The sequence below is a fragment of the Otolemur garnettii genome, unplaced genomic scaffold, assembly GCF_000181295.1.
Source record: "Otolemur garnettii isolate 467f Iridium unplaced genomic scaffold, OtoGar3 scaffold00108, whole genome shotgun sequence".
Classification (NCBI taxonomy): domain Eukaryota; kingdom Metazoa; phylum Chordata; class Mammalia; order Primates; family Galagidae; genus Otolemur; species Otolemur garnettii.
Window position 1 is genome coordinate 7,145,978 of NW_003852503.1, and position 25,084 is coordinate 7,171,061.

A 25,084-nucleotide genomic window follows, 5' to 3' on the forward strand; every position below is an offset into this window, starting at 1 on the left:
AAAACCACAGATATAAATTTGGGGGCCATATACATGCATCATCTCATTTGAATAGGAAATACTGATAAATATTAGTTGAGCTAGGTTAGAGGCTGAGGAGAAATGGAGCATCCCTTCCAAAGGGGGAAGGTACACTAGAAAGTTAAAGGTAACCCAGCCACTTTGGGCTTCCTTAAAAATCTAGCCCATGGCTCGGTGCCGGTAGCTCACTGGTTAGGGCACCAGACACATACACCAGGGCTGGCGGGTTCAAACCTGGCCAGGGCCTACCAAACAACGACAACTACAACAAAAAAAAATAGCTGGCCATTGTGGCAGGCGCCCAAGTAGTCCCAGCTACTTGAGAGGCTGAGGCAAGAGAATCACTTAAGTCTAAGAGTTTGAGGTTGCTGTGAGCTGTGATGTCATAGCACTCTACTGAGGGTGACATAGTAAAACTCTGTCTCAAAAAAATAAAAATCGAGCCCAAAGTGGGGTAAATAGTGCCAGGGAGCCAGCTTGCTTACAAGTACTGACTGCCAACTACAGCCTGGAGAGGGAAGTGGAAGGCAGAGGATCTATCAAGGAAAAGGGGTCTATTTGCCCAGAGTCAGCTGATTTATTCAGGTGGGAGGAGCCTGAACAGGACCCAATGCTGCAGGCAGTTTGAAGTAGGGGCTGTGAGCTTGTTGGCCATAAGCCACGCCCAGCTATTGACTTGAAGCTTCTGTCCTTCCTTGCCCCCTTCTCTCCATGTTGGATAAGCTCAAGTCTGGAAATATCCACTTAGGAAAGCAGATGAAGCTGACTCAGAAGGCTCTGGAACAAAAGAGCCCTGGAATCACTATAACTGCTCCAAGAGCCAAAGGACCCTGGGTGATACTCAGTCAACGTGCATGGGTATGGTGTGTGTCCACTGTCCTGGTCACTGCACTCAGAGGCCACACAGTCCTGGGTTGAAAATCATCCCTACAAGGATCCTGGGGCTGAGAATAGCAGGAGTCTGCAGGAAATGAGGCAATTACTGTCGGTTAAAAAAAATATATATGGAGCACTTACTCAAGGCTAGGTAATAATTAGGTAATAAGGCTACAAATGTGCCTCTCTACCCTGTGGAGCTCATAATCTGTGGGGTAGACATTCAAAAAATGATTAAGTTTGGTGAGTGGGAGGGACCTGCGAGAGGAGGGACCTAACCTTGGCTGGGACATCAGGACGAGATCTTTGGGAGAAAGGATGTTTAAACTGAGACTTAAACACCATACAGAAGGTTTAAGCACCAAACTTAAAGACAAAACAGGGATAGCACCTTTCAGACAGAGGAAGCAGCGCACTAAAGGTGCGCAGGTGAGAGACCATCGTGCTGCTGGGAAACTTCAGTCCCCAATGAGCAAGGACTTAATCAAGACTTTTCTTGCATCATTGCCCCATTGACCAGAGCAAGTCACATTGCTAAGCTCAGGGTGACTATCAGAGGAGTCACATGGGGCATGAATGGAGGTGGGGGTATGAGGGAGTGCGGGGGAGGGAGGTAGAGGATTCTACCACATACTTCATCTCCAAATGGGAGAGATAGAAGGGTCAAGGAGTTGGAAGACCACACTTGAGGGTTGGTCAGAACCAATGGATTCCTGTCCTAGCTTTGTGGCTTGTTATGTAGGATGGTCAAATCGCTTACCCACTCTAGAGCTCAGTTTCCTCCTTTGCAAAATGGAACAAAGGCTTCTAAATCTCAACTTGAGCTCAAAGTCTTATTATACAACAATATAAGCCCTCTCATTAACTGTGAGGCCTACACAGAAGACAGACTTACTCTTTAGCAGGAGGAATTGAGTTAGACTTCAACTCCAGAGCTTGTAAAGATGGTAAGACCCTGGGAAAGGCCACCAAGAAAGGTTGTGGATTGTCAATCCCTAGAGGTAATTCAAAACTGGAAACAGTCCCCATCTTTCTAGGCCGAAGGACCAATGGATGCCTCCTGTAGGCTCTTTTTATCCAGAAGAATTTGAGCTAGCCCTGTCTACCAGTGAGAGCTGGGGCCAAGACAAGCGGGAAACAAAGAGTTTACCCTAAACTTTCTAGTTCTGCACCTGTCTCATCACCCAAGCCCTATTCCCGAGAACTCTAGGGGAACACGCAGAGTGAATCCTGGGCAGGTGTTCCTTTCCCCATGGGGCTCGTTAGTACTTCCCCTGCAGCTGCTGTCCCTCTGATCCCCCCCAGGGGCACATTTGTTTGTTAAGTGATTGACACTGACCTAGCCCTGACCCCAGACTACAAGCCCCTGGGCATCTGACTCCTGGGTCTATCTGACCCCAGGAGAGAGAGGAGTAAGATGGCTGCAGGACTTGAGGCTGCCTGAGAGGAAGGCAGGTCTGAGCTAGAGCCCCACCCATAACCTTGGTTAGGAGCCACTGAGGAATCCCTCCTTCTCTGCCACCCCCAATAGGGTAAATTAGTTCTCCTTTTTTTTTTTTACTTTAGCCATTCATTCATTCATTCAAGCAATATTATTGCCAGTCACTGTGATAACTACTAGGAATGCTGTGGAGATTTTACTTTTAAAGTATTTGCAAGGGGAGATAAGACTGAGTGTGAAGTTAGAGTGGCAAATTCTATGAAACTTTTCACTGAGACAAGGTCTTGCTCTGTCAGCCAGGGCGAGAGTACAGTGACATCATTATACCTCACTGCAACCTCAAACTCCTGGGCTCGAGTGATCTGCCTCCTGAGTAGCAGGGACTATAGGTATAGGCTACCAGCCTGGCCCTATGGAAGCATTTAAATAAAAGAACATGACTTGGTCTCTCTCACCGAGTAAATCATCTTTGCTCTCAGCCTGAAGAATGAGTAGATAAAACCGCAAGTGGAAAGGAGGATGGTCCAGGCAGAGTGAACGGCCTTTAAAGGAGGGCCCATGGCCGGTGTGGGGAATTGAGATGAGATCAGTGCGCTGGTGGGCAGAGAGCTTGGTGAGGTATAGGATAAACATGGACCAGATACATAGGCAGTGCAGACCATGAAGGGCCTTGTAGGAAATATTAAAGCTTTAAACGGAGGGTTTTTTTTTTTATTGTTGTTGTTTTGTTTTTTAAGACAGGGATTCACTCTTTTGCCCCAGCTAGAGTATAATGGTCTGATTATGGCTCACAGCAACCTCATATTCCTGGGCTCAAGTCACCCTCCTGGCTCAACTTCTCCAGTAGTTGAGAACTATAGGCATGTGCCCCTGTGCCTGGCTAATTTTTTAGTTTTTTGTAGAGACAGTATCTTGCTGTGTTGCTCAAGCTGGTCTCAAACTTTTGGTCTCAAGTGAATTTCCCATCTTGGCCTCTCAAAATGCTGGGATTACAGATGTGAGCCCCTGCACCCAGCCCAATGCTTTTATTATAATAAAAGTTTTTATTTTAACATCTAAGGTAAACCATTGACATAAGAGAGTAAATTGAGCAAATGTGCACTTTAAAAAGATCTCGGCAATCTGCTCTGTTTCTTTCGGTGCAGAAAACAGATTGGAAAGGGCAAGAGTGGATGTGCCAAGAGCAGCTGGGAAGCTGTTGTGACATTCCTAGGTGAGATGATGATAGCTTGACTTGTGGCACAGGAAATGGCAAGAAACATATATTCAAGAGAATTTTGGCCTGTAATCTTAGCACTCTGGGAGGCTGAGGTGAGAAGATGGCTTGAGTCCAGGAGTTCGAGACCAGCCTGAGCAAGAGCAAGACTCTGTCTACTAAAAATAGAAAAATGAGCTGGGCATAGTAGTAGATGCCTATAGTCCCAGCTACTCAGGAGGCTGAGGCAGGATCACTTAAGCCCAGGAGTTTGAGGTTGCTGTGAGCTAAGCTAACACCATAGCACTCTAGCCTGGAGCGACAGAGTGAGACTTTGTCTCAAAAAAGAGAGAGAGAGAGAGACTTTTAAAGCGCTTATTTGCAAAGGACTTGTTGATGCACTAGATAGAGATGTGAAGAAGAAGGTGGTGTTAAGATGTCTCTGAGGTTGCTGATTTATAGAACAGATGGTTGGTGACGCCATCCACTAACACAGGAACACTGCAACACCCAGGTAGGCAGAACCACATAGGGCAACTTCGGATACCCCGGATTTGAGGTATCTGTGAGGCAGTTCAGTGTATTGAGCTCAATGGGGAGGAAGGGGCTAGAGTTAGGAGTTTAGGAGTGCCGGGATCTAGGAGAGGTGGCTTAGGGAGAAAAGGGCACCTGTGAAGGAGCAGATACGAAGGAAGATGAGGACGGACTTGAAAATAGCTTTTGTGTTTGGTGACGGGAAATCACTGTTAATTGTAGTAAGGGCTGTTTTATAGTGGAGGGGGTAGAGGCAAAACCCGGTTTTAGAATGGATTGGGGATGAGTGGGAGGTGAAGAAACGGAGACAGCTGAGCTGAGAGCTTCGGTTGTGAAGGGAGAGCTGAGGGTGGGTAGCTGGAGGCGTATGTGAGATTTAGGAAGTTTTTTGTTTTTGTTTTTGCTTTAATGACATTTACAAATGCTTCATTATAAGCATTTGTAAATGTCAGTAGGAAGAATCCGGATTTGGTGATGATGGGGGTAGGCTGGGGTGGTTGGATCTACCTGAAAGAAAAGGGATAATTAATAGAGGACAGTGCCTGATAGGGTGGAGGGAATTGGCTTCCTAGCCCAGGTCGGGGGGGGGGTCTTGAAGAGCCAGGTGGGGGGACAGCGAAGAGAAAGGATTGGTTGGGGTGCTGGAGGCAGGATAGAATGATCAATGTGGGAGGTCAGGGCAGCCCCTCCAATGGCCCAGTTCTGTGAAACAGAAGGTGAAGCCACTGCTGGCAGCACGTAGCCCTTCCTCTCACTACCCTTAACTGCCCTGTCTCAGAATGACTGTGGTGACTCAGTTTTACCTAAGGCCCCTGCCTTGTCAAAGGACTCGGCTGAAGGCTAAGAGACAAAGGCTGCTGGGGCTGCCCCCAGAGCTCCACTTGGTTTAGAAGTGTTCAAGGACAAGACCAGAAATTGCTTCTTTGACGGGCAGGATCTTACCACAAAGGACATTTGCTCAGGAGGGAATCTCAACTGTTTACTGTGGTTTCCTATTTTGAGGGGAGGCTAGAGAGGGAAGGCAGAGAGCCTGGAAGGCCTGAAATCCCAGCTAGGAGATGGGTGAGGGGTTTGCAGTGGAAGGGGTCATTCCTTCCTGGACTTGGCCCCCTTTGAGGTGGAAAGGGGAAAGGCTAGGACTAGAAAGGCAAGAAGAGTGGCCAGGGCTTCCTGGCTGGGGAAGGAGTAGCCTGCAGAGACAGTCCCTCCCACCCCACAGGAGAGGAGAGGAGTGGGGAGGCAGGGACAAGACAGGAGAGGACAGGAGTAGGAAAGCAGGGAGAGCTGGACAGCAGGAGCACCCAGATCTAAGCTCCATTCCAGTATACAGAGTAGCCATATTTTCCTAGGGCTGACCAGGTAGTCCCTCCCTTGCACAGGATACAGGGGCTTGTTGTGGAGAAGACCTCCTTTGGGGGGTCCAGTGATATCAGGGAACCCTGTAAATAGCAGGCCAACCACTACTGCTGGAAGCTGAGTCCTGAGAGATTGGGGAGGAGGTCTGGAGAGGGGGTGGGTGAAGACACCGTTTTAATCATTAACCTGGTTGACTGAAATCCGAACTGCTGAGCCTCCCAGCTCTATTGATTTTCTCCGAAAGCACAGCATCTGGAGCTGGTGGCTGCCCAGAGACCAGGGAGAGAGCCTGAGGGGAGAGGTGGGGGAAGAGGGGACAAGGAAGGAAATGGGAATCAGGCCAGGAGGAGGAAGGATCAGGGGAGCCTTTGGGGACATGAGGGAAGCCAGAAAGCCTGAGCAGGCACTGGGGGAGGGCACAGCGTAGCCACAGAGGCACCACTGAGATGGAAGGGGCCAGAGAAGATCTTGCGGAGAGGACAGAACTAAAGCCCAAAGAAGCACAGTGACCTGCTCAAGGTGACAAGGCCAGAGCCTGCACCAAATCCAAGGTCAGCTGACTTCACTGCACAGAGGAGAGAAGATAGAGAAATATGAAAGCCCCTGAGGTCAGGAGAAAAGCTGAGGTGATGGAAAGGCAGCAAGAGATTCAATTTACAGATGACCATTTTTCTGAGAATGAGGGCCTTTCCTTTTTTTTATCTGTGAGGATATAGTAGACTGCCTGTGTCCTGCCCTAGGGGCAATGTCCTTTAAGACCTATGGAACCAGTGGCTATTGATTGAGGAAAAAATAAAGTTGAAAGCAGCAAGAGATAAAGAGGCAAGACACACAGAATAGTTTTCTAAGGTGGGACACAGGGGACCATCGCTAGCTTGTGGGGCATCAGTGAGTGGCCCTGAGTGCTTGTCCCATCCAGCTTTTATTGAAGTGTATTTTCTCATTTAGCCGAGAGGGTAAGCTGAGGAAGGGAATACAAGGTCAACACTTTCTCTGACTAAGCATGTTAGTTCTTATTCTATCAATAATCATTAACTTTAAGGGTCTGGACAGCCTTGAGCAATCCAAACCCTGAGTCTTGTCTTGTGTAGGGGCAGCCTCCTGTGTGTGGTCACGCAGACAGATACGTTGGGGGGTTATATCCCTTTGGTTTCTCTGTGGCGCAGATGCAGGGGGGTCAGTTGTCCTCTGAAAAATTGGTGGGAAAGAGAGATTTTCCCCTTATCTCCATGGAGAGGCATTTCCCTCCATGGTTAGGGGATAAGCCCTCCTGCCCATGTCTCAGGGCTTGAGCTGTTCCCTTGATCTCTGCCCAAAGTAAATACCCACAATGGGTAAATACCATTTGCTTTGTTGACTGGGCAGGAGTCAGCCTGGTTAATGTTCCTTCCCAGGCCTTGCACACAGCTTCTGCTATGGCCATAGTTCTTCAGAATGCTTACAGACCCAGCAGGGGTGTTTGAAAGCTGTATCCCTTACAGGCCAGGCAGTAAAAGCAGAAACTGCTCAGACAAGTAATTAACTGTTAGTTTAAAAGGAAGCTAACTAAACTGTTTTTATTCTGCCTTGCTCAGCTTATTTCTCTGTTTTTCCCTTTTTCTGGGGGTATTTTCCCTTGCCAAGAATGGGGTCTTTTGTCTCCATTCTCCCTGCAGTAGACATTCAAAAAACAGCTCTGAGGCTGGACATGGTGGCTCATGCCTATAATCCTAGCACTCTGGGAGGCCAAGGCGGGTAGATTGCTTGAGCTCACAAGTTTGAGACCAACAAAAGCGAGACCCTGTCTCTATAAAAAATAGAAAAACTGAGGCAAGAGGATTGTTTGAGCCCAAGAGTTGGAGGTTGCTGTGAGCTATGACTCCATAGCACTCTACTCAGGGCAACAGCTAGAGACTCTGTCTCAAAAAAATAAATAACAAAAACAAAAACAAAGACGACTCTGGTCTGACTGAGGGAGGGGTCAGGCTGAAGGAGGAGGAAAGAGCAAGGTAACAGAGATGCCAGAAGGAGCTGGACCTCAAGGGGCACCAAGAAGATACCTGATCCATAATCCCTTAGGCCCTGATAAGATGGGCATTCACCAGGACATCTCACAGGACTCCTGGCTCTCTAGGATTTCTGATGCTAGGATTCATAGGTCTAAGTTACCTCTGAGACAGAAGGGGACCCTTGCCTGGATGGCCACATTCTGGTGGGCAGGGTCAGAAGCACATACATAAGCACTGATGTTCCAGCCTGGTCCCACAGCACCCCTCGCCAGTGCCAACTCCTAGAATAGCTCTTTGAGCTGGAGGGGCATGCGCCAGGCTGGCTTCCTTGGAGAACCATAAAAGGAAAGGAGGGGCTTGAAGACAAAATCAGTCAAGTACACAATGAGCAAGGGGAACATGATGGTAGAAATGGAAATGGACACAAACGTACACACACAACATGGGTCTGATGAGACTCTGCTCACAGAAGCAGACACAGAAATTTCTGTGGCTATGTTGAGGGCGCTGAAGGAAACTAAAATACTTCACCCCAAAAGATATTTCTTCCACATACTTTGAGATGGCTGTTCAGAGGGCCTGCAAAGCTGTCTCTTGTGGGGGATGTCTGCATCTGTAGGGAATCTGCATTGATGCACCCAGGTTTTCTCTGAGGTCCTCTCCCTTAATCCCCAATCTAAGAAAGATTAACTGAAAGTCTGACACCTTTCAAGGTCTGAAAGAAATATTTACCATCTAAACTCTCAGGGGTGCTGCTGCCCATAAGGTTTCATCCATATAACAAGATCACCTTTGCTAGCTGGCCTCCTCTTCTCTCCCTTCTATAACCTATTTTGCCGTGATCCAAGCCCCTGTTCTTCATTTCTTTGAGTTATTTTGTGTGACTCCCATGCATGATAATAGATTGGTATAGCTGCTCTCCTATTAATCTGCCTTTTGTCAGTGTATTTTTTTCAGCAAACCTTCAGAGGATGAAGGAGAAATGTTCCCCTACGGCATTATAGGAATTCTGTCTGTAGTTGTGGTATACTATTGGGTATCAGCCTGGCCAGTCCTCCATCATGAAAGTTTCACATTCCAAAGGGAGACTCTGGCTAGGAGGGTGAGGGAAAATAAAAGCAAGGAGTACTGCCTATAATGTCTTTTCTCTCCCATTTCTCTGGCAGCTCAACATCCTGGTGGACACAGGCAGTAGTAACTTTGCAGTGGGGGCTGCCCCCCACCCTTTCCTGCATCGGTACTACCAGCGGCAGCTGTGAGTCCAGGGGAGATCCCTGGGGGGAGGTACCTTTCCCAAGGATCCAGGGCCAAGAAGGGTTAGGGGAAGGGTACAGTAAGATTAGATTCTAGGATCCTTTCTTCTTCTGGAGGAAGGGGGAGGGAGAAGACAACAGTGACCAGGAAAGACAGGGTGAAGAGGGCATGGTTTGAGGAGGTATACCAGGGGAAAGGGGATACCTAATGGGCAGCTAGAAGTGCTTCAGTAGTGGGACAGGGCAGCCTCCTGTGAGAGGGAAAGAAGGAAGGGGAGGAGCCACATATCTTACAGGGCAATGTCAGGGGGCTCATTTTCTCTGCCTGAATATGGAGGTAATAGAACCACACCCCTTAAGTGGCTCTATTTTCTGACACAGCTAAGTCTTGGCTGAATAGGCCTCAGTGATAGCTCACTTTGTTGTGTTCTCAACCAGGGGTCACTCTTGGTGGCTTTGCACAGACCAAGGACATGAAGCGCCCTCCATAAACCCCACTGCCCAGACCAGTATCAGGGACCAAAAGCTAAAGTATCTCCTCTGTGCGTCATGTAGATTCAGTGTACTGGTGAAAGGGGGGGGGGGTTGGAGTGGGTTTTTAAGGTTAAGAGAGGCAGTGAGCGATAATGTGGAAACCCCCATAGCAAAAAGCAGGAGGAAAATGTGATGGGAGGCCATCTAATGTCTGAGACATCTGTGTATGAAAATGTTTGAGTAGAGGCTTAAACTTTGCACCTTCTAAGCAGGTGCAAAACCCACCTTCTCCATTTCCTGCCGCCTTTGGCTCCTTTCCCTTTAATGTTTCTATCTAAATGAGGTAGTCAGGGAGAGGAGCGTGGGCAAGACAGATGAAAGGGCATTCATTCCAGGTCCTGGTCCTAATCCATCACTGCCTCTTACCACTGCCTCATACCTGCCCTGGACAGTGATGTGATTAAACACAGGTGGGGTATCATACATTGATGAGCATGTTTATAGAAGTAACGCTGACCTGCTGCACTGAGATGCTTGTGCAAATCCTTTCTCTACAAGAACTGCCATAAAGGTTTTACATTCATGCTGCGTGGCACTTTCACGACTCGGATGGTACCACTGTGTCCCAAGACAGCAAGAGGGTCAATTCAATAGCTCCTTTCTCTGGGAGGTTGATGGAGCCAGAGGGAGGAAGGGATTGCCCACTAGCTGTCCCGCAGCAGTAGCAGGCACAATGAACAAAGCTCAGGCTTGTTCTTTGTAGAGCCTGAGCTCAAGACCTACAAATATGAGCTATGGAGACAAGAGAACGAGCCCTGGCGATAGCTCCCCTCATGTCCTGGCAAGGCCACTATACATTCTGATCTGGGTGATAGGTCTGGGGATATTCTGCAGAATAGTCTGCAAGCAGACTCTAGGATGCCCCTGAGTTAAGGTGGCCTTTGGAGGTGGTTTATGCTGGATCCCTGTATCAGTTGTGGTTATGCATCCATAGATCTTTGCCTTCTTTCCACAGGTCCAGCACATACCGGGACCTCCGAAAGGGCGTGTATGTGCCCTACACCCAGGGCAAGTGGGAAGGGGAGTTGGGCACTGACCTGGTGAGCATCCCCCATGGTCCCAATGTCACTGTGCGTGCCAACATCGCTGCCATCACTGAATCAGACAAGTTCTTCATCAATGGCTCCAACTGGGAAGGCATCCTGGGGCTGGCCTATGCTGAGATTGCCAGGGTAAGAGGAATGGGGCCTGGCCCTAAACACTGTCTGCATCTTGCACACTGCATGCTACACGGGGAAGGAGTTAGGAGAGAGAAGGGGAAGGAATCGACTAAAGAGGGGAAACAAGTCAGTTTACAGGATTAATAGAACAAGGTAATAGAGTTCAGCCCTATAGAGGACGAATTCTAGTGAGAGAAGCTGCAGTAGGTATAGGAATTGGTAGTTTCTCCTTAAGATCTTTAAGAATAATAAAGGCCTCCAAAAACCGGAAGGTTAGGCATATGGGGATCAAAGCTCTGTGGATCTGCGAGCCCGTCAGTACTTTCCTGGTTGTGTGGCCAGTGTCCCTTGCTAACCTCCTCTCTGCCAGACCTCAGTTCCTTAAGATGGTCTTTCCCAAGGAATATCCCCAAATTTTCACTTTTGCCTTCCAGTTTAGACAGGCAGCTGGCTTCTGTCCACTAGGGCTCTCTGTATAAGGATTCACTCCTTGTCTCTTTCTGCCACAGCCTGATGATTCCCTGGAGCCCTTCTTTGACTCCCTGGTGAAGCAGACCCACGTTCCCAACCTCTTCTCCCTGCAGCTCTGTGGCACTGGCTTCCCCCTCAACCAGTCTGAAGTGCTGGCCTCAGTCGGAGGGAGCATGGTGAGTGGGTGCTCAGAGAGGGCAGGTCCTGGCACTGGGAGAGAGATGGCTGCCAGCTGCCCTGTTTCCTCAAGGATAGACCACGGGTGGCTCCACTACTTGGAACCAAGAGAAATCTCTTTATATTCTCCACCCCTACTTTTCTTTTTCTATCCTTTTCTTTGCATTATCCTAGAAGGATTCAAAGTACCTCTGGTAAGCCTGGAAAGGATCAGAAACGATTAGAAAAATTTCAAAGGAAATAAAAATAAGACCTATCGAATTAAGATTATTCAGTCTGAAGGTGAGAAGGCTGAGATATAAGGAGTTTAAGTCTATTTATTAATTAATTAGAACATTGTTCTCCAACAAGCAGAGAAAATAAAACTTATAATAGAAACAACCATTCACTCGACATTTATGGTGCCAGTTTAGGTTTAAATAAATTTATGCCAAGAGCTGTGTGATTCTGAACAAATAAAAAAATCCTGGAAAATCTCTTCTCCTGAACACATGTAAGAAACTACAAATCACTCCTGGGCATGATTTGATTAGAAGCAGGAAGATGAAAAAGGTAGTCTGTAGAAGACCTTGCCGTCCCCAAGGAACTACTGATCTCATTGCTTGGTCTCTGCGTGAGTTGCTGTCCTTCTGTGCCGGAACACAGGTACCTGCCTCTTTTTGTCCCTAGATCATTGGGGGCATCGACCACTCACTGTACACAGGCAGTCTCTGGTACACACCCATCCGGCGGGAGTGGTATTATGAGGTAATCATTGTACGAGTGGAGATCAATGGACAAGATCTGAAAATGGATTGCAAGGAGGTAAAGGGGGATACAGAGGAGGAAAGGGGGTAGGCAACATGGTGGGAGGGAAAAGGCCCTGGTTACAAGGCAGGATGAAGAAGAGGTGTGGGACTTGCAGGAAGAGCTGGGGCTGAGCCTTGAATAGTCAGGAGCCTAATGGTCACAGCAGGACCTAAGGTTTGGGCTTAGGACTGGCAGAACACTTTCACAGGGATCACAGAGCGTAGGGTCTAGTGATGAAAAAACCATGGAACTAGTTTTGACGTCTGGACTCCCTCTCCTCTCCCTCTTAGTACAACTATGACAAGAGCATTGTGGACAGTGGCACCACCAACCTTCGTTTGCCCAAGAAAGTGTTTGAAGCTGCAGTCAAATCCATCAAGGCAGCCTCCTCGGTCAGTGGACTATGGATGGGGTAAAAGACATGGGACAGAGAAGTCAGTGAGAGTCACATTCCTCAGTGGGAGCCAAGATATCTACATGCAGATCCTGCCTCTTAGAGCTCTTAAAAATATCTTCTCCTCCATGGGTCTCAAGTTTGCTCATCACACAATCCCCCAGACAAATTTTTGACCTCAGTCTCCTGCTCTCCTTCTCTAATCTGTCAGTGCAGTTTACCTTTCCCCACTTTGTATATTTCAGTGGAAAAGCAAATAAAGGGCCGCCCTGTCAAGGTTATTTGAAAATCAGAGAGGTGAGATGCTTAGAGCCTGTTTCCTCACAGTTATCCCCTTGTTGTCAACACAGACGGAGAAGTTCCCAGACGGTTTTTGGCTAGGAGAGCAGCTCGTGTGCTGGCAGGCAGGCACCACCCCTTGGAACATTTTCCCAGTCATCTCTCTCTACCTAATGGGTGAGGTCACCAACCAGTCCTTCCGCATCACCATCCTTCCACAGGTAAGTCTCCAACCTAAGTCAGTGGGACCCCATAAAGAGGACAAGGTACATACTGGGGAACAGTGAGCAGGCCTGGCTTCCCAGAACCTGGAAGACAGAACAGATGAATGTCCAATGGTAAAGGAATCTTGCAAAGTGCAAGCCCTCAGACCTCTGGAACGGCAAAGGGAAAAGCTACCAAAGTAAGAGCAGAGATGGCCAGAGGTGAGATGGGGTAAAAGCTGGCGTGAGGGAGACGCTCTTACCTGTGATTGCTTCCCCCCAGCAATACCTGCGGCCGGTGGAAGATGTGGCCACGTCCCAAGATGACTGTTACAAGTTTGCCATCTCACAGTCATCCACGGGCACTGTTATGGGAGCTGTCATCATGGAGGGCTTTTACGTTGTCTTTGATCGGGCCCGAAAGCGAATTGGCTTTGCTGTCAGCGCTTGCCATGGTGAGAGCACCAGGGATGAGGGTGTGGGCTCTGGTCTATCTGAATTCTCCCTGTTAGCAGTTAGGATGCCTGGGCCCGTTAGTTTGGGAGGTAGTAACAGTTGCCTCAAGCCAAAGTCACCATACTGTCCAAAAGCTAGTGTACGTGCCAGTCCTTTCGTGCCCTGCCTTCCATGGTGACCTCTGTTGGAAACCCTGGGTAGCAAGAGCAGCCTGAGCACCTTGGGAAGCCCTAGATGCAAGGGCAGCAGGCTGAGTCTGTGTCAACCCTGTCAGCTGCTGGACGGTGAGGTTTAAAGCTACTTCAGAAAGGTGACAGGGTTTTGCAGTTGGATTTCAGCAGCAGAAAGTAAGTTTACTAGGCGCACAAGGGCCAGCTTTTGGTCACCTCAGAACTGCTGACTTTTATCTATCATTCCTACTGGGTGGGTTTACAGGCAAGGGCTGCTGCTTCCAGTGACCTGGGGGAGAGGGAGGCCTCTACCTGGTACTGGCTTTCTGGCCGGCTCTTAAATCTCCAGGGAAGGAGATTCCACAACCTCTGCAGGGGCTAATTACAAGGTCTCACTCTCAGGAAGTTCTTTTGTTGTATACCCCAAACTGCCCTGTGCAATGAGACCTGCCCATTCACATCTGCCTTCTCCCCAGTGCATGATGAGTTCAGGACAGCAGCAGTGGAAGGCCCTTTTGTCACTCCGGACATGGAAGACTGTGGCTACAACATTCCACAGACAGATGAATCAACCCTCATGACCATAGCCTATGTCATGGCTGCCATCTGCGCCCTCTTCATGCTGCCACTCTGCCTCATGGTGTGTCAGTGGCGCTGCCTCCGCTGCCTGCGCCACCAACATGATGACTTTGCTGATGACATCTCCCTGCTGAAGTGAGGAGGCCTATGGGCAGAAGACAGAGATTCCCCTGGACCACCTCTGGGTGGTTCACTTTGGTCATGTAGGAGACATGGAGTGCACCTGTGGCCAGAGCACCTCAGGACCCTTACCCACCTATCACATGCCTCTGTATTGACAGAAAAGGAAAAGTGGCAAGGTGGGCGACAGGGATTGTACCTGTAGGGCACAGGAGTGGAAGAAAGAAGCATTCTGGTGGCGGGAATACTCTTGGTCACCTCAAACTTAAGTTGGGAAATTCTGCTGCTTGAAACTTCAGCCCTGAACCTTCACCTACCATCCCTTTAAATTCTCCAGCCCAAAGTATTCCTCTTTTCTTAGTCCCAGAAGTACTGGCATCACACCCAGGTTACCCCAGTGTGCGTCCCTGTGGTACCCTGGCAGAGAAAGGGCCAATCTTGTTTCCCTGCTGGCCAAAGTCAGTAGGAGAGGATGCACAGTTTGCTATTTGCTTTAGCGATAGGGACTGTAAAAACATGCCTAACATTGGTGCAAAGACTCCCTCTTGAATTAAAAAATTAGATTGAATATATGTATTGGTACAAGTGGGGGTGGCCGGAAACAGAAGGAGAATGAGTACAACAACAGAGAACAGTTGGGATCAACACTAGGAAAGGCAGAAACACAACCACTTACCAGTCCCAGTTTCAGACCTCATCTCCAAGATAGAACCCGCCTTCTAAGGTGGGTACCGTATTGTTTCCCAGATGTTTTTTCTGTGGTTGCAGCCTGACCAAAAGTGAGTTGGGAAGAAGGGCTTATCTAGCCAAAGAGCTCTTTTTTAGCTCTCTTAAATGAAAAGTGCCCACTAAGAAGTTTTACTTAACACATGAGTTTCTACCTTATTAATCCCACTCATCTCTACCTGAACCCTTTATTCTACGTGATAGGTAGTACTGAAATTGCCCACCCCACCCCAAGCTCCAGGTGCCCGATAGGAGAGCAAATGGAATATAGCAGGGCTGGGCTCTGTCTTCCTGGTTACAAGTTCACTCCTTTCCCCAAATTCCTCTTCCTCTGGAGCTTTGCAACGAGGTGCTAAACAGAATAGATAGGACATCTCTGTGACTTAATCTTTTGAAAGGAGAATACTGAGTTCAACAGCTACAGGGCTGATGCCCTGTACTGCTGCCTGAAATTCTTGCTGTCCATCTGTAAGAAGTGGTAAGATCTTTTCACAGCACAGCAGTCTCATTGCCTTCTTACCCTCTCTTCTTGCCCTTCCATTTGTTGGACTAAGGCTCTTACAGTGGCACTAGTATTATAGCAAGAGTGTCAGAAATACAGGGCTTTCTGGCTCTCATGTCATTGCCTTGGGTATCAGGCTGCCCAAAGAAAGGATGGCGGCCTCAGGGCTTCCTCGTGTCCTTCACCACAGACTCCCTTGATCGAGGCCATCCATTTCTCCTCCCCTGTTCTCTACTCTCCACTCCTAACAGCAGGAGGGGTAGCCAGGCTGGTTCTTGGGCTAAAAAGTGGGGACCAACTTTATTACTTCCCGATCAGTTCTAACACACAGACTATGATACCACTGTTAGTGGGAAGAGCTAAATTTTCCTGGTGTACCCATCACGGTCTATCCCTATCTGGTTAACACACTGCTTCCAGGTATAGGACCTACCAAGTGTAGAATTACCTATGAGGGAGAGGGAGATACAAGGAGGGCCTCTGGAGTTCCTGGCCTCAACCAGCTGCCCACAAGCCATAAATCAATAAAACAAGATTACTGAGTCAAGTTTTTTATCTGGCTTCTCTTCATTCTCATCATACTGGTGCTGCTTTGGCTCACTGGAAATATCCCATAACTACAAAGACTGACAGGAAGACTGGAGACTGTCCACTTCTAGCTCAGAACTTATTGCATAAATAAAATCCTAGAAGTGCTACCATGAAATGAAAATGACGCATTCTCATTTATAATTTCTACCCATGTTGGGGAAAACTGGCTTTTCCCCAGCCCTTTCCAGGGCATAAAACTCCACCCTTTACTAGTAAGTCCCACTGTCTAATTTTTTTTTTTTTTATGAAAACTTATACTTTTCATAGTTATTTCCTTTCTATCCTGAAACTATGAACTCTAAGTATATATATAAAAAAAATCTTGACAACAGCTTTTTGTTTGTAAAAATATGTATTATACATCTCTATTTTTCAATTCTACTCCCCAAAAGTGACTGTCCCATCTCTACTTACTGCTTTTGGGGTCTACCCCATTGGTCTGCCTGGCTTTTACCACTGCAGGCTAGTAGACAGAGAAGGGAGAATAGGAGTGGCCAAAACTTAAGTGTTGCTTTCTGATTGATCATGAAAAAGAAAGGGGAAATAGTAACACTGAGGCCCCAACTCTCATGCACAACTCTCCAAAACACTTACCCTCTGTTAGAGTTGGCTTTCCAAGGATTATACCGGGAAGCAGTTAAACCCCCTCCTCACTCCCTCTTTTTTCTCTCCCTACTCCTTTGGCTTCAAAGACTTTTGGAAAAGAAACAATATTCTTTACATTCACTTCCAATTTCTAAATTTTTAAAGAGATACTGAAAAATACTACAAGTGGCCCAAGGCTGCTGCCAAGTGGAAAGAAAAATCTTAAGATTACAAGATTAAAAAATGAATCCCTCAAATGAAAGAAACAAAGGAGCTGGTCTTCCATATGTCACCTTTCCTGTTCATGACAGCTACCAAACTGGAGAAAGTAATATTTCATTATCCAAAGAAAGTGGGTCATCTGACCTCTGAAGAGTTGAGTACTCAGGCCACTCCAATCATCCTACAAGATGCCAAGGAGGTCCGAGGAAGTCCTGCTCCTGAAACCGATACTAGTCAATAAACCTGGGCAAGTAAGGCAAGAGAAAAGAAAAAGAATTCATCTATGAGCATATAGGCGCAGATGAACAACAAAGGAAAACAGGAACAAACAGAAAGGAGAGAATTTAGCTGGGTCTGGAAGAAAAAGTGTTTGCTACCCTGATATGTACTAGTACCAGTAAGCATTTCCAGTTCCCAGAATGGAAAAACTTCAGTTGTCAATGACACAGTGATGTCCCTTCCCTGCAGCCATTTTTTTTAACTGACACTTAGTTTTTACTTGTTTAATTCTAAAAGAGAAGAGAGCTGAAGCCATTTCCTGTAGGAATAAAGGTAAAATGACAGGAAAAGATTCAAAGCTCTATATTCTAATAGAGTCACTGCTTTCCTAGGCATCAAAACTAAAAACCCAGAAATCCAATAAGAGTTGGAAAAATGATCTAGTTCTGGATAGCTACCCACAGAACAAATTATAAACGTGAAATTCAAATGACTTTCTTCACGTCACTTTGGCCTCCATTTTTCCTAACACAGGAAACAGAGCTTTCTTGCTTCAAAAATAAAAACCGAGCACCCCAAGATCCTTCTGAAGTAATTCTGTACAGACATGTCCTCACCCCAGTGCCTGTCTGGAGCTTACCCAAGGTCACCAAACAACTTGGTTGTGAACCAACTGCCTTAACCTTCAGGGGGGAGGGAGGGCTCGCTAGACTAAGAGACCAGAAGTAAATGGGAAGGGTTGAGGACTTCACAATGTTGTCCTGTCACAGCCTGATGAGAAGCCAAGCCAGTGGCAGCAAGAGATGGCTCGGCCCAGGAAAAACTCGTGGGTTGTGCTAATTTCTATGCAGGAAGAAGGGTGAACAGAAGCTTGTAGGGGGTATGGAGGAAATGGAACCTGGTTATATTGTTATTCTTGGATATTTTGCTGATGTAAAACAGAATATTCTGTAAACCTAATGTCTATGTATAAGTGAGCGTTAACACAGTAAAATATTCAATGAAAAGTCGAACTATTAGGGTTACATTTTTTTTTTCCTCAGTCAGTCTCCTTTTATCCATCTGGAGTGACTAAAACAATACTGAGGCTTCTGGAGGCTTTCAGTAAGCAAGGCATCTGGTTGGACAGCAGGTGAGCACCAGGCTTTAAATCTGCAGACAGGAACCTTAAGAAAATGGACTAGAGGCTGAGCCCAACCAAAGCAGGATGGCTGTAGAGCGACAGCAGCTTCCTAGATGGTTTTTATATTGTATTTGAAAACAGCCCTGGGCAGCGATATCATAATTTCAAGGCCAAACTAAAAAACTTCCCTACAATCTGCATCCCCCAACGGAATTGTAAGATGAGGGGAACAGACTGTTTCTGCATAATATACATACTTTCATTTACGAACATTTGAATACAGACTTTCTATACACATATTACCTATATAATAAAAATGTACATGGCATGAGTATATGTCACTGTATAAATATAGAGTTTTAGAAATCTTGAACCCGCGCTTCCTGTTCACATCAGTTTCTCTTCTTCTTCCTCCCCAGTCAGGTCCGTCATTTAAGAGTTGGACAAAAGGGACAAGTGTCATTTGTGTTGGTCTGGGCCCAGAATTTGATACACTGGAAAGAGAGAAAGACACACCTCAGGTTTATCTAGAAAAATTAGGGGAAGGAAGGAGAGAGTCCCAATAACAATAAATAACACCTAAGTCAAGAAAGTTCCTAGTGTGGGGTATGAAAGGGGTATTTCAATGGCTCTGACCCCCCCAAACATCTTCAGAGAAGATAAACCTATACTTTTCACAAGGAACATTAACAATTAGCTAAGAAGAATGTTCAAGGCTGGGCATGGTGGGTCATACCTATAATCCTAGCACGGCTGAGGCAGGAGGATCTTTTTAGCTCAGGAGTTCAAGACCAACCTAAGTTAAGACCAAGAACCCATCTCTACTAAAAATGGAAAAATTAGCTGGGCGTGGTGGTAGGTGCCTATAGTCCTAGCTACTTGGAAGGCTGAGACAGGAGGATTACCTAAATCCAAGGGTTTGAAGTTGCTATAAGCTCCACTGAGGCCACGGTGCTCTAGTGTGAGCAACAGCATGAGACTGCCTCATTAAAAAAAAGAAAAAAAAAGTTCAAGCAGCTGCTTTGTGTTGAGCGTCTTGTGTGGTTTACTCCTTCTTACGCCCATTTGGCCTGAGATGCGCATCACCCTCAGATCTTACTCAGGACTTTTTCTTACCAAGAATTTAGATATGAATTCAGTTTTTGCATCTTGGAAAAACAAAATTAACAAAACGAAATTGTTAAGGACTTAAGAGACTTAACCCCGCCCAGTAACATGAGAAGAGACTAGGAATGACTTGTCAGTCTGGGAAGGTAATCTCTAACAGGGAGGCCATCAGGCTATTCTGTTAATGGAGTTACTTAGTCATCTCACACTCAGGTTCTCCATTCCATTCCTCTCATCTAAGCAAAGTCTCTTGACACTGTTATATCTGGAACAATGGTTAGATATGCTCAATTATCTCTTATTGTCCATTTTCCACCGACTTTTCAGTGCTCTAATATGAACTGCTTATCCAGTTCCCTGAAGGGAATGAGGTAAAAAGAAGCTAGGAGATTCAGCTGAATCTGGATTCAGGATTCTGTATTCTGGAATCTGTATTCTGGATTCTGCTCATGTTAAGCCCCAATTTACTGAAAACTGTATGATTATATATATATATATATATATTGAATTTTACTTTCAATTGGCTTTCAATTGTTTTTAATTTTCATTTTTTTCTTTTATTTATTTATTGATTTCTTTTTTTCTGCAGCTTTTGGCCGGGGCTGGGTTTGAACCTGCCACCTCCAGCATATGGGGCCAGCACCCTACTCCTTTAAGCCACAGGCACCGCCCTATTTATTGATTTTTTTTATTGAGACAGAGTCTCACTTTGCGGCCCTCAGTTGAGTGCTATGGCATCATAACTCACAGCAACCTCCAATTCTTTGGCTTAAGCGATTCTCTTGCCTCAGCCTCCCAAGTAGTCGGGACTACAGGCGCCCGCCACAACACGGCTTATTTTAATTTTTTTTGGTAGAGACTGGGTCTCACTCTGGCTCAGGCTGGTCTAGAATCTCTGAGCTCAGGGCAATCCACCCACCTCGACCTCCCAGAGTACTAGGATTACAATCATGAGTCACCACGCCTGGCCAGTAATGCACACCAACACAGTAAAATGTTTAAGAGAAACTATCTTAGCTATCAGAAAAGAAAGTAGAAAATGCAGAAGGTATGCAGCACCTACCTCCTTGTGTAACACATGGGTACATGCCATTGGGTGCAGCTCACTGGGCTGGACAAGTTTCTGGCACATTAGACACAGCTTACAGGTGGCTGGAGTCTGCAAAAGATAGGAGGCCTGGTCAAAAGGTAAGAAACCTCTGCCTTTTAGATTCATAATTCCATCTTTATTTCCATGTAGCAAAAAAGATTTTACACCAAAAGAAATAAAAGTTCAAATACAAGTTCTTGCCAAAAATACTTGCATTTTTCTAGCAGGGCTGCCAATAACCCACTGATAAGATGATGGTTTCTTACTACACTCCACCTTAAACCCACTCCTTCCCAACCTCCAGCTTTTCCATATCCCAGTGTTCTAAGAAAAAGAGTCTTACATGTGAAGACCTTCCAGAATATGAAACCTGGGCAGAAGGCAAGAACATTGGGGTACTGATTTGGGCCAGTGGAGCAGGGAATAAGGCTCGGATCCGACCAAGAGGCTGTGGGTAGAAACATTGTCCGGGTAAGGGAAGAGAGGAACAGAGCATATAACAAGAAAGAATCATTTATTTCCCAGTACAGCAGAGGAAGAAAGCAGACTAGCCACCCTTGGCTGGAATGCCTTTTCCCATACCTAATTTTTCTGAGGCGTATGCCTCTTCTGCAGTATCTCAGTCAGCCCAACTTCTCTCCCAAGTAGCTTTTCTCACCTGAGTACTTGCTGCCATCCGCTCGTGTTCTGCTAGCCGTGCGGCTACCAATTGGATCAGTTCCTCCATGGTCAAGCCTGCCATGGTGGTACGTGCTGTCTTGATCTGCTGAAGAATGTTGGTCATCTGGGCCCTAAGAAGGGGGAATGCTGAGGGAGGTTCTATGCCTACCCATCGAGAACACCCACGCAACCTCCCTGCTTTAACCCACAGCATCTCTCTGGCCAAGGCGCTTACTTATTGCACTGTGGGAACCGGGCCAGCAGCTTCTCCAAAATCTTCTCCAGTTTGTCTGCTGGCTGGGGCCGAGGAGTTTCAGAAGAAGCCTTAACACCGCCCAGGCCTGGGGGAGGCAGGATGGAGGCGGCAGGGGGCATGTGTGGACCGTGGGGGCTGACAAGGGAACCCAAGCCAGGGCTATTTCTCCCATGTGAGCCAGGAAGGGGTGGGGAAGGCTGGTTAGGCTGGGAAACGGCTGGGTTCAGGATCGGGAAAGACAAGGAACGGGGATCTGCACTGGGCATAACCATGGGCATTGTGACCTGCCCAATGGAGAAGGGCATCCGAGGAGCCAAAGAGGGACTGGGTTGAAACACCTGAAGCATGAAGTCTGTCTGCAGAGGGGAAGAGGTCGAGGACAAGAGAGAAAGAAAAATAAAGTTTAAGAAAATGGAGCGGAAATCAATGAGCAACTCTTGCACCGAATAAGGATAGTCCCAGTATCTTCAAAACAAGAACAAGTAGAAGACTGTGCCTCTGCCACCAGCATGGAAAGACAGACTCCCAAAGCCAGGTCTCTTACCTCTGATGGGGGTGGAGGCAACGTGGGAGTAGGGATTTGAGGAAGGCTGCTCAATTTGGCTCCATTCCTCACTAGCTGGATATGACTATTAAATTGGTCCTAGAAAACAACGGAAGAATTATCTTTTACTGCTGAGCTGAGTGAGCCTCTCTAGAAAGAGAGTACCATACATTCTCAAAACAAGAGGAAGGTTAGGGTAGGCCCTAACTGACTCACAATTCAAAAGACTACTCCCTATTGCCAGAGTGTTTAAGCACAGACTAGCACTGACTGAATGATCACCCATCTCTCCACTTACCCTAACATTCTTTTTCATTATCCGAACTCCATTCAGTCTTGTCTCCCATTCCTGTTTGGAACGAACTGACTCCAATGTTGGGGGAGTTGACCTTTGAAGAAACCAACAAGAATTTACTGAATTAAAGAAAGCAGATTTCCTAATTCTCCAAGATAGCAAAACTGGAGCTGGCTAACTGGCCTTGAGAAAAGGTCTGAGTAAGTGCAGAAGCCCAAGATTCTAAGTCCTTTGCCTCACTTTAGTATTTATTTTGAGGCAAGAATCTCATTTTGCTGCCCTCTGTAGAGTGCCATGGCATCATAGTTCATAGCAACCTCAAACTCTTAGGCTCAGGTGATTCTCTTGCCTCAGCCTCCCAAGTAGCTGGAAGTGCAGGTGGCTGCCACACACCCAGCTATCTTTTTAGAGACAGGGTCTCGCAGTTGCTCAGGCAATCCACCTGCCTAGGCCTCCCAGAATGCTGAGATTATAGGCGTGAGCCACCACACCCCGCCTTCCTTTGCCTCACTTTAACTCCATTACCTTTTAAGCCAAGTATGTGAGAAAGAGGACTAACCACAGAGAAGAGTGTTCTGGTCTGCCTGACCAGAACAGGGGTCCTCCAAGTTCCATGGCAGAAAGAGGAGAAAAGACTATATAAAAAACGAATCTTCAAAGACTTTTGTTATGCTTTGACAGGTTAACAGATACTGTTTATCCAAATGGAAATAATATGATAAAAAAATACAAAAGTTGTAAAACTGTAAAAGGGAAGAGTTACAGAGTGAAGAAGTTCGAATGTGGGAAGAAAAAGGAGCAATTACTATTGCAGATGCAGATCCCCTTAAAATTCCTGTGAAGAGGGAACAAGTGCCAAGCTTGCTGTCCTAGGATTTCAAAAACCTAAACAAATTAACTGCAAGACAATTATAACTTGAGAATGAAAACCAGGGCTGGTGGCTCATTCCTATAATCCTAATACTTTGGGAAACTGAGGCAGGAAGATCAGGTAAGCCCAGGTAAGAGCCCATCTCTACAAAAAATAGAAAAAATTAGCCAGGCATGGTGGTGCTTGGCTGTAGTCACAGATACTCAGGAGGCTGAGGCAGGAGGATCACTTGAGCCCACGCATGATTTGAGGATGCAGCCAGCTATAACAAGAACACCACTGAATTCTAGCCTCAGCAACAAAGGACCTACCTCAAAAAACAAAACAAAGCCCCCTAATTCCAGAATGGGAAGATACTTACTTGAGGTAAGTAAGGTGCAATTCTGCCTCTTTTTCTGCTTCTTCTAGTTTCAATACCAACAACTCTTTTCTGCTCTCTAGTGATAAGATCTAAGGAAACCACACACAAAAACATCAATTTTACATACTTAAATCTACCCCTAGATAATTAAAACCAATGCTCTTCTATTACTACACCATAAAGAAGGCCAAAATCAGGACTTTCAAGATACCAGCTCTTTTCTCACCTCTGCCTTCCAGGCCCGTTCTGTCTCTTCCATAATGTTCCGGTTAATTTCACTATCCTGATTCTTGAGTCTATCCAGTTCCATTTCCCACACCTCTCTATAAAATAAGAAACCAAGAATAAGACTAAGGAAACAAAGATAAGCTTGTGAGGGACACCAAGGCAAAAGTAAAACCCAAAGCTGGTCTGCCAGGTACATCATAGGAACTCTTTAACTACTAACTGTAGGCACAGATTACGTGTAGAGTGGTCTGCAATTGCACAAAGGCCCTATATTCGAAAGTAAAAATGTTTACATCTCCTCTTGATAACATAAGGTTATGTAGTACAGAAAAAGGAGTGTGACTTAGAACCAAAACCCTCCACTGAAGGCAGAATGTTCAAAGGGGGTTCAAAATCATGATGGGCTTCTTCTTCCCAATTTGTCCCTTAGCATGAATACTGAAGAATGCAGAACCATGGCGGTGCCTGAAGTTCAGTGGATAGGACACCGGCCACTTACACCAAGGCTGGCAGGTTCGAACCCAGCCAGGGTCAGCTAAACAATAAGGACAATTGCTACAAAAAATAGCTGGGTGTTGTGGCAGGAGCCTGTAATCCCAGCTACTTGGGAGGCTGAGGCAAGAGAATCATTTAAGCCCAAAAGGTTGAGGTTGCTGTGAGCTGTGACACCACGGCACTCTACCTAGCACCCAAAGTGAGACTCTGTTTCAAAAAAATAAAAATAAAAATAAGGCAGAACCAAATATAGGAGTCCACTTAGTATTCACCTCTAACGCAGCAGTCACAGTTCACTACCAAGCACACAAGATACTGGCTTACAGATTTTCATGTTTCCTTAGCTATTATAGTAAACATTCTTCAAAAGGAAAACATTTTCTCTTCATATCTCTTATTTTCATTGGTTTCCTTCTTTCTTACATACTCACCTCTCTCCCCCGTGTGTGTTAAGCGTGAATATTACACCCCTAGAATGTAAAATTCATTCTCAGGATTAGGGTAACCAACTGTCCTGATTTGCCCAGCACTGAGAGATTTCCCAGGATGTGGGACTCTTAGTGGTAAAACTGGGACATCTGAACACCCAAAACAGGACTGAAAAGGCCATTAGGGAGCAGAGACAAATGAATGCAAATGAAGACATATATAAGCAAATGAATTTCCTAATATTATACTTAGTTGTAATAAGTTTATGTCTGAAAGCGCAGATTACCCAGATCAGGGGAGACAGAATAGTATGAAAATATTTAAATTATTTTCATTACATTTTAAAAAGGTAAAACTGGGGTGGCGCCTGTGGCTCAGTGGGTAGGGAATCAGCCCCATATACCAACGGTGGCAGATTCAAACCTGGCCCCAGCCAAACTGCAACAAAAAATTAGCTGGGCGTTGTGGCAGGTGTTGTAGTCCCAGCTACTTGGGAGGCCGAGGCAACAGAAATGTTTAAGCCCAGGAGTTGGAGGTTGCTGTGTTAACTCCACAGCACTCTACCGAGGGTGATAAAGTGAGACTCTTATCTCTAAATAAATAAATAAAAATAAAAAGGTAAAACTAAGAAGAAAAGTGTGAGAAGAGTCACATCTTAAAAGAAAGGTTCCCATTTTTAATGAGATAAATAATTTAATTCCCCTTCTGTGTTTTTTAGTAACATCACATGTATAAAAAGGAGCAAATCACTTAACAAGTTTCTTTTTTTTTTTTTTTTTTTTTT

At 46.2% G+C, this 25,084-nt stretch overlaps 2 protein-coding genes across 2 annotated transcripts in view; one reads left to right on the top strand and one right to left on the bottom strand.

Annotated features, from left to right (window-relative positions):
- BACE1 (beta-secretase 1) overlaps nt 1-17,851 on the top strand; it is a 26,889-nt gene extending 9,038 nt beyond the window's left edge. The window contains exons 2-9 of the mRNA XM_003796866.3: nt 8,578-8,666; nt 10,154-10,370; nt 10,868-11,005; nt 11,676-11,810; nt 12,086-12,187; nt 12,540-12,689; nt 12,955-13,126; nt 13,774-17,851. Coding sequence (XP_003796914.1) covers nt 8,578-8,666; nt 10,154-10,370; nt 10,868-11,005; nt 11,676-11,810; nt 12,086-12,187; nt 12,540-12,689; nt 12,955-13,126; nt 13,774-14,015 — 1,245 coding nt within the window. The 3' untranslated portion in view covers nt 14,016-17,851. The remainder of the gene's footprint in view (nt 1-8,577; nt 8,667-10,153; nt 10,371-10,867; nt 11,006-11,675; nt 11,811-12,085; nt 12,188-12,539; nt 12,690-12,954; nt 13,127-13,773) is intronic.
- A 19-nt stretch (nt 17,852-17,870) lies between these two features.
- The window catches only part of RNF214 (ring finger protein 214), a 34,024-nt gene continuing 26,810 nt past the window's right edge, over nt 17,871-25,084 (bottom strand). Inside the window, exons 7-15 of the mRNA XM_003796870.3 lie at nt 23,375-23,471; nt 23,149-23,237; nt 21,920-22,010; nt 21,622-21,720; nt 21,057-21,433; nt 20,820-20,952; nt 20,505-20,609; nt 20,135-20,230; nt 17,871-18,458 (exon numbers count right to left, since the gene is read on the bottom strand). Coding sequence (XP_003796918.1) covers nt 18,393-18,458; nt 20,135-20,230; nt 20,505-20,609; nt 20,820-20,952; nt 21,057-21,433; nt 21,622-21,720; nt 21,920-22,010; nt 23,149-23,237; nt 23,375-23,471 — 1,153 coding nt within the window. The 3' untranslated portion in view covers nt 17,871-18,392. The remainder of the gene's footprint in view (nt 18,459-20,134; nt 20,231-20,504; nt 20,610-20,819; nt 20,953-21,056; nt 21,434-21,621; nt 21,721-21,919; nt 22,011-23,148; nt 23,238-23,374; nt 23,472-25,084) is intronic.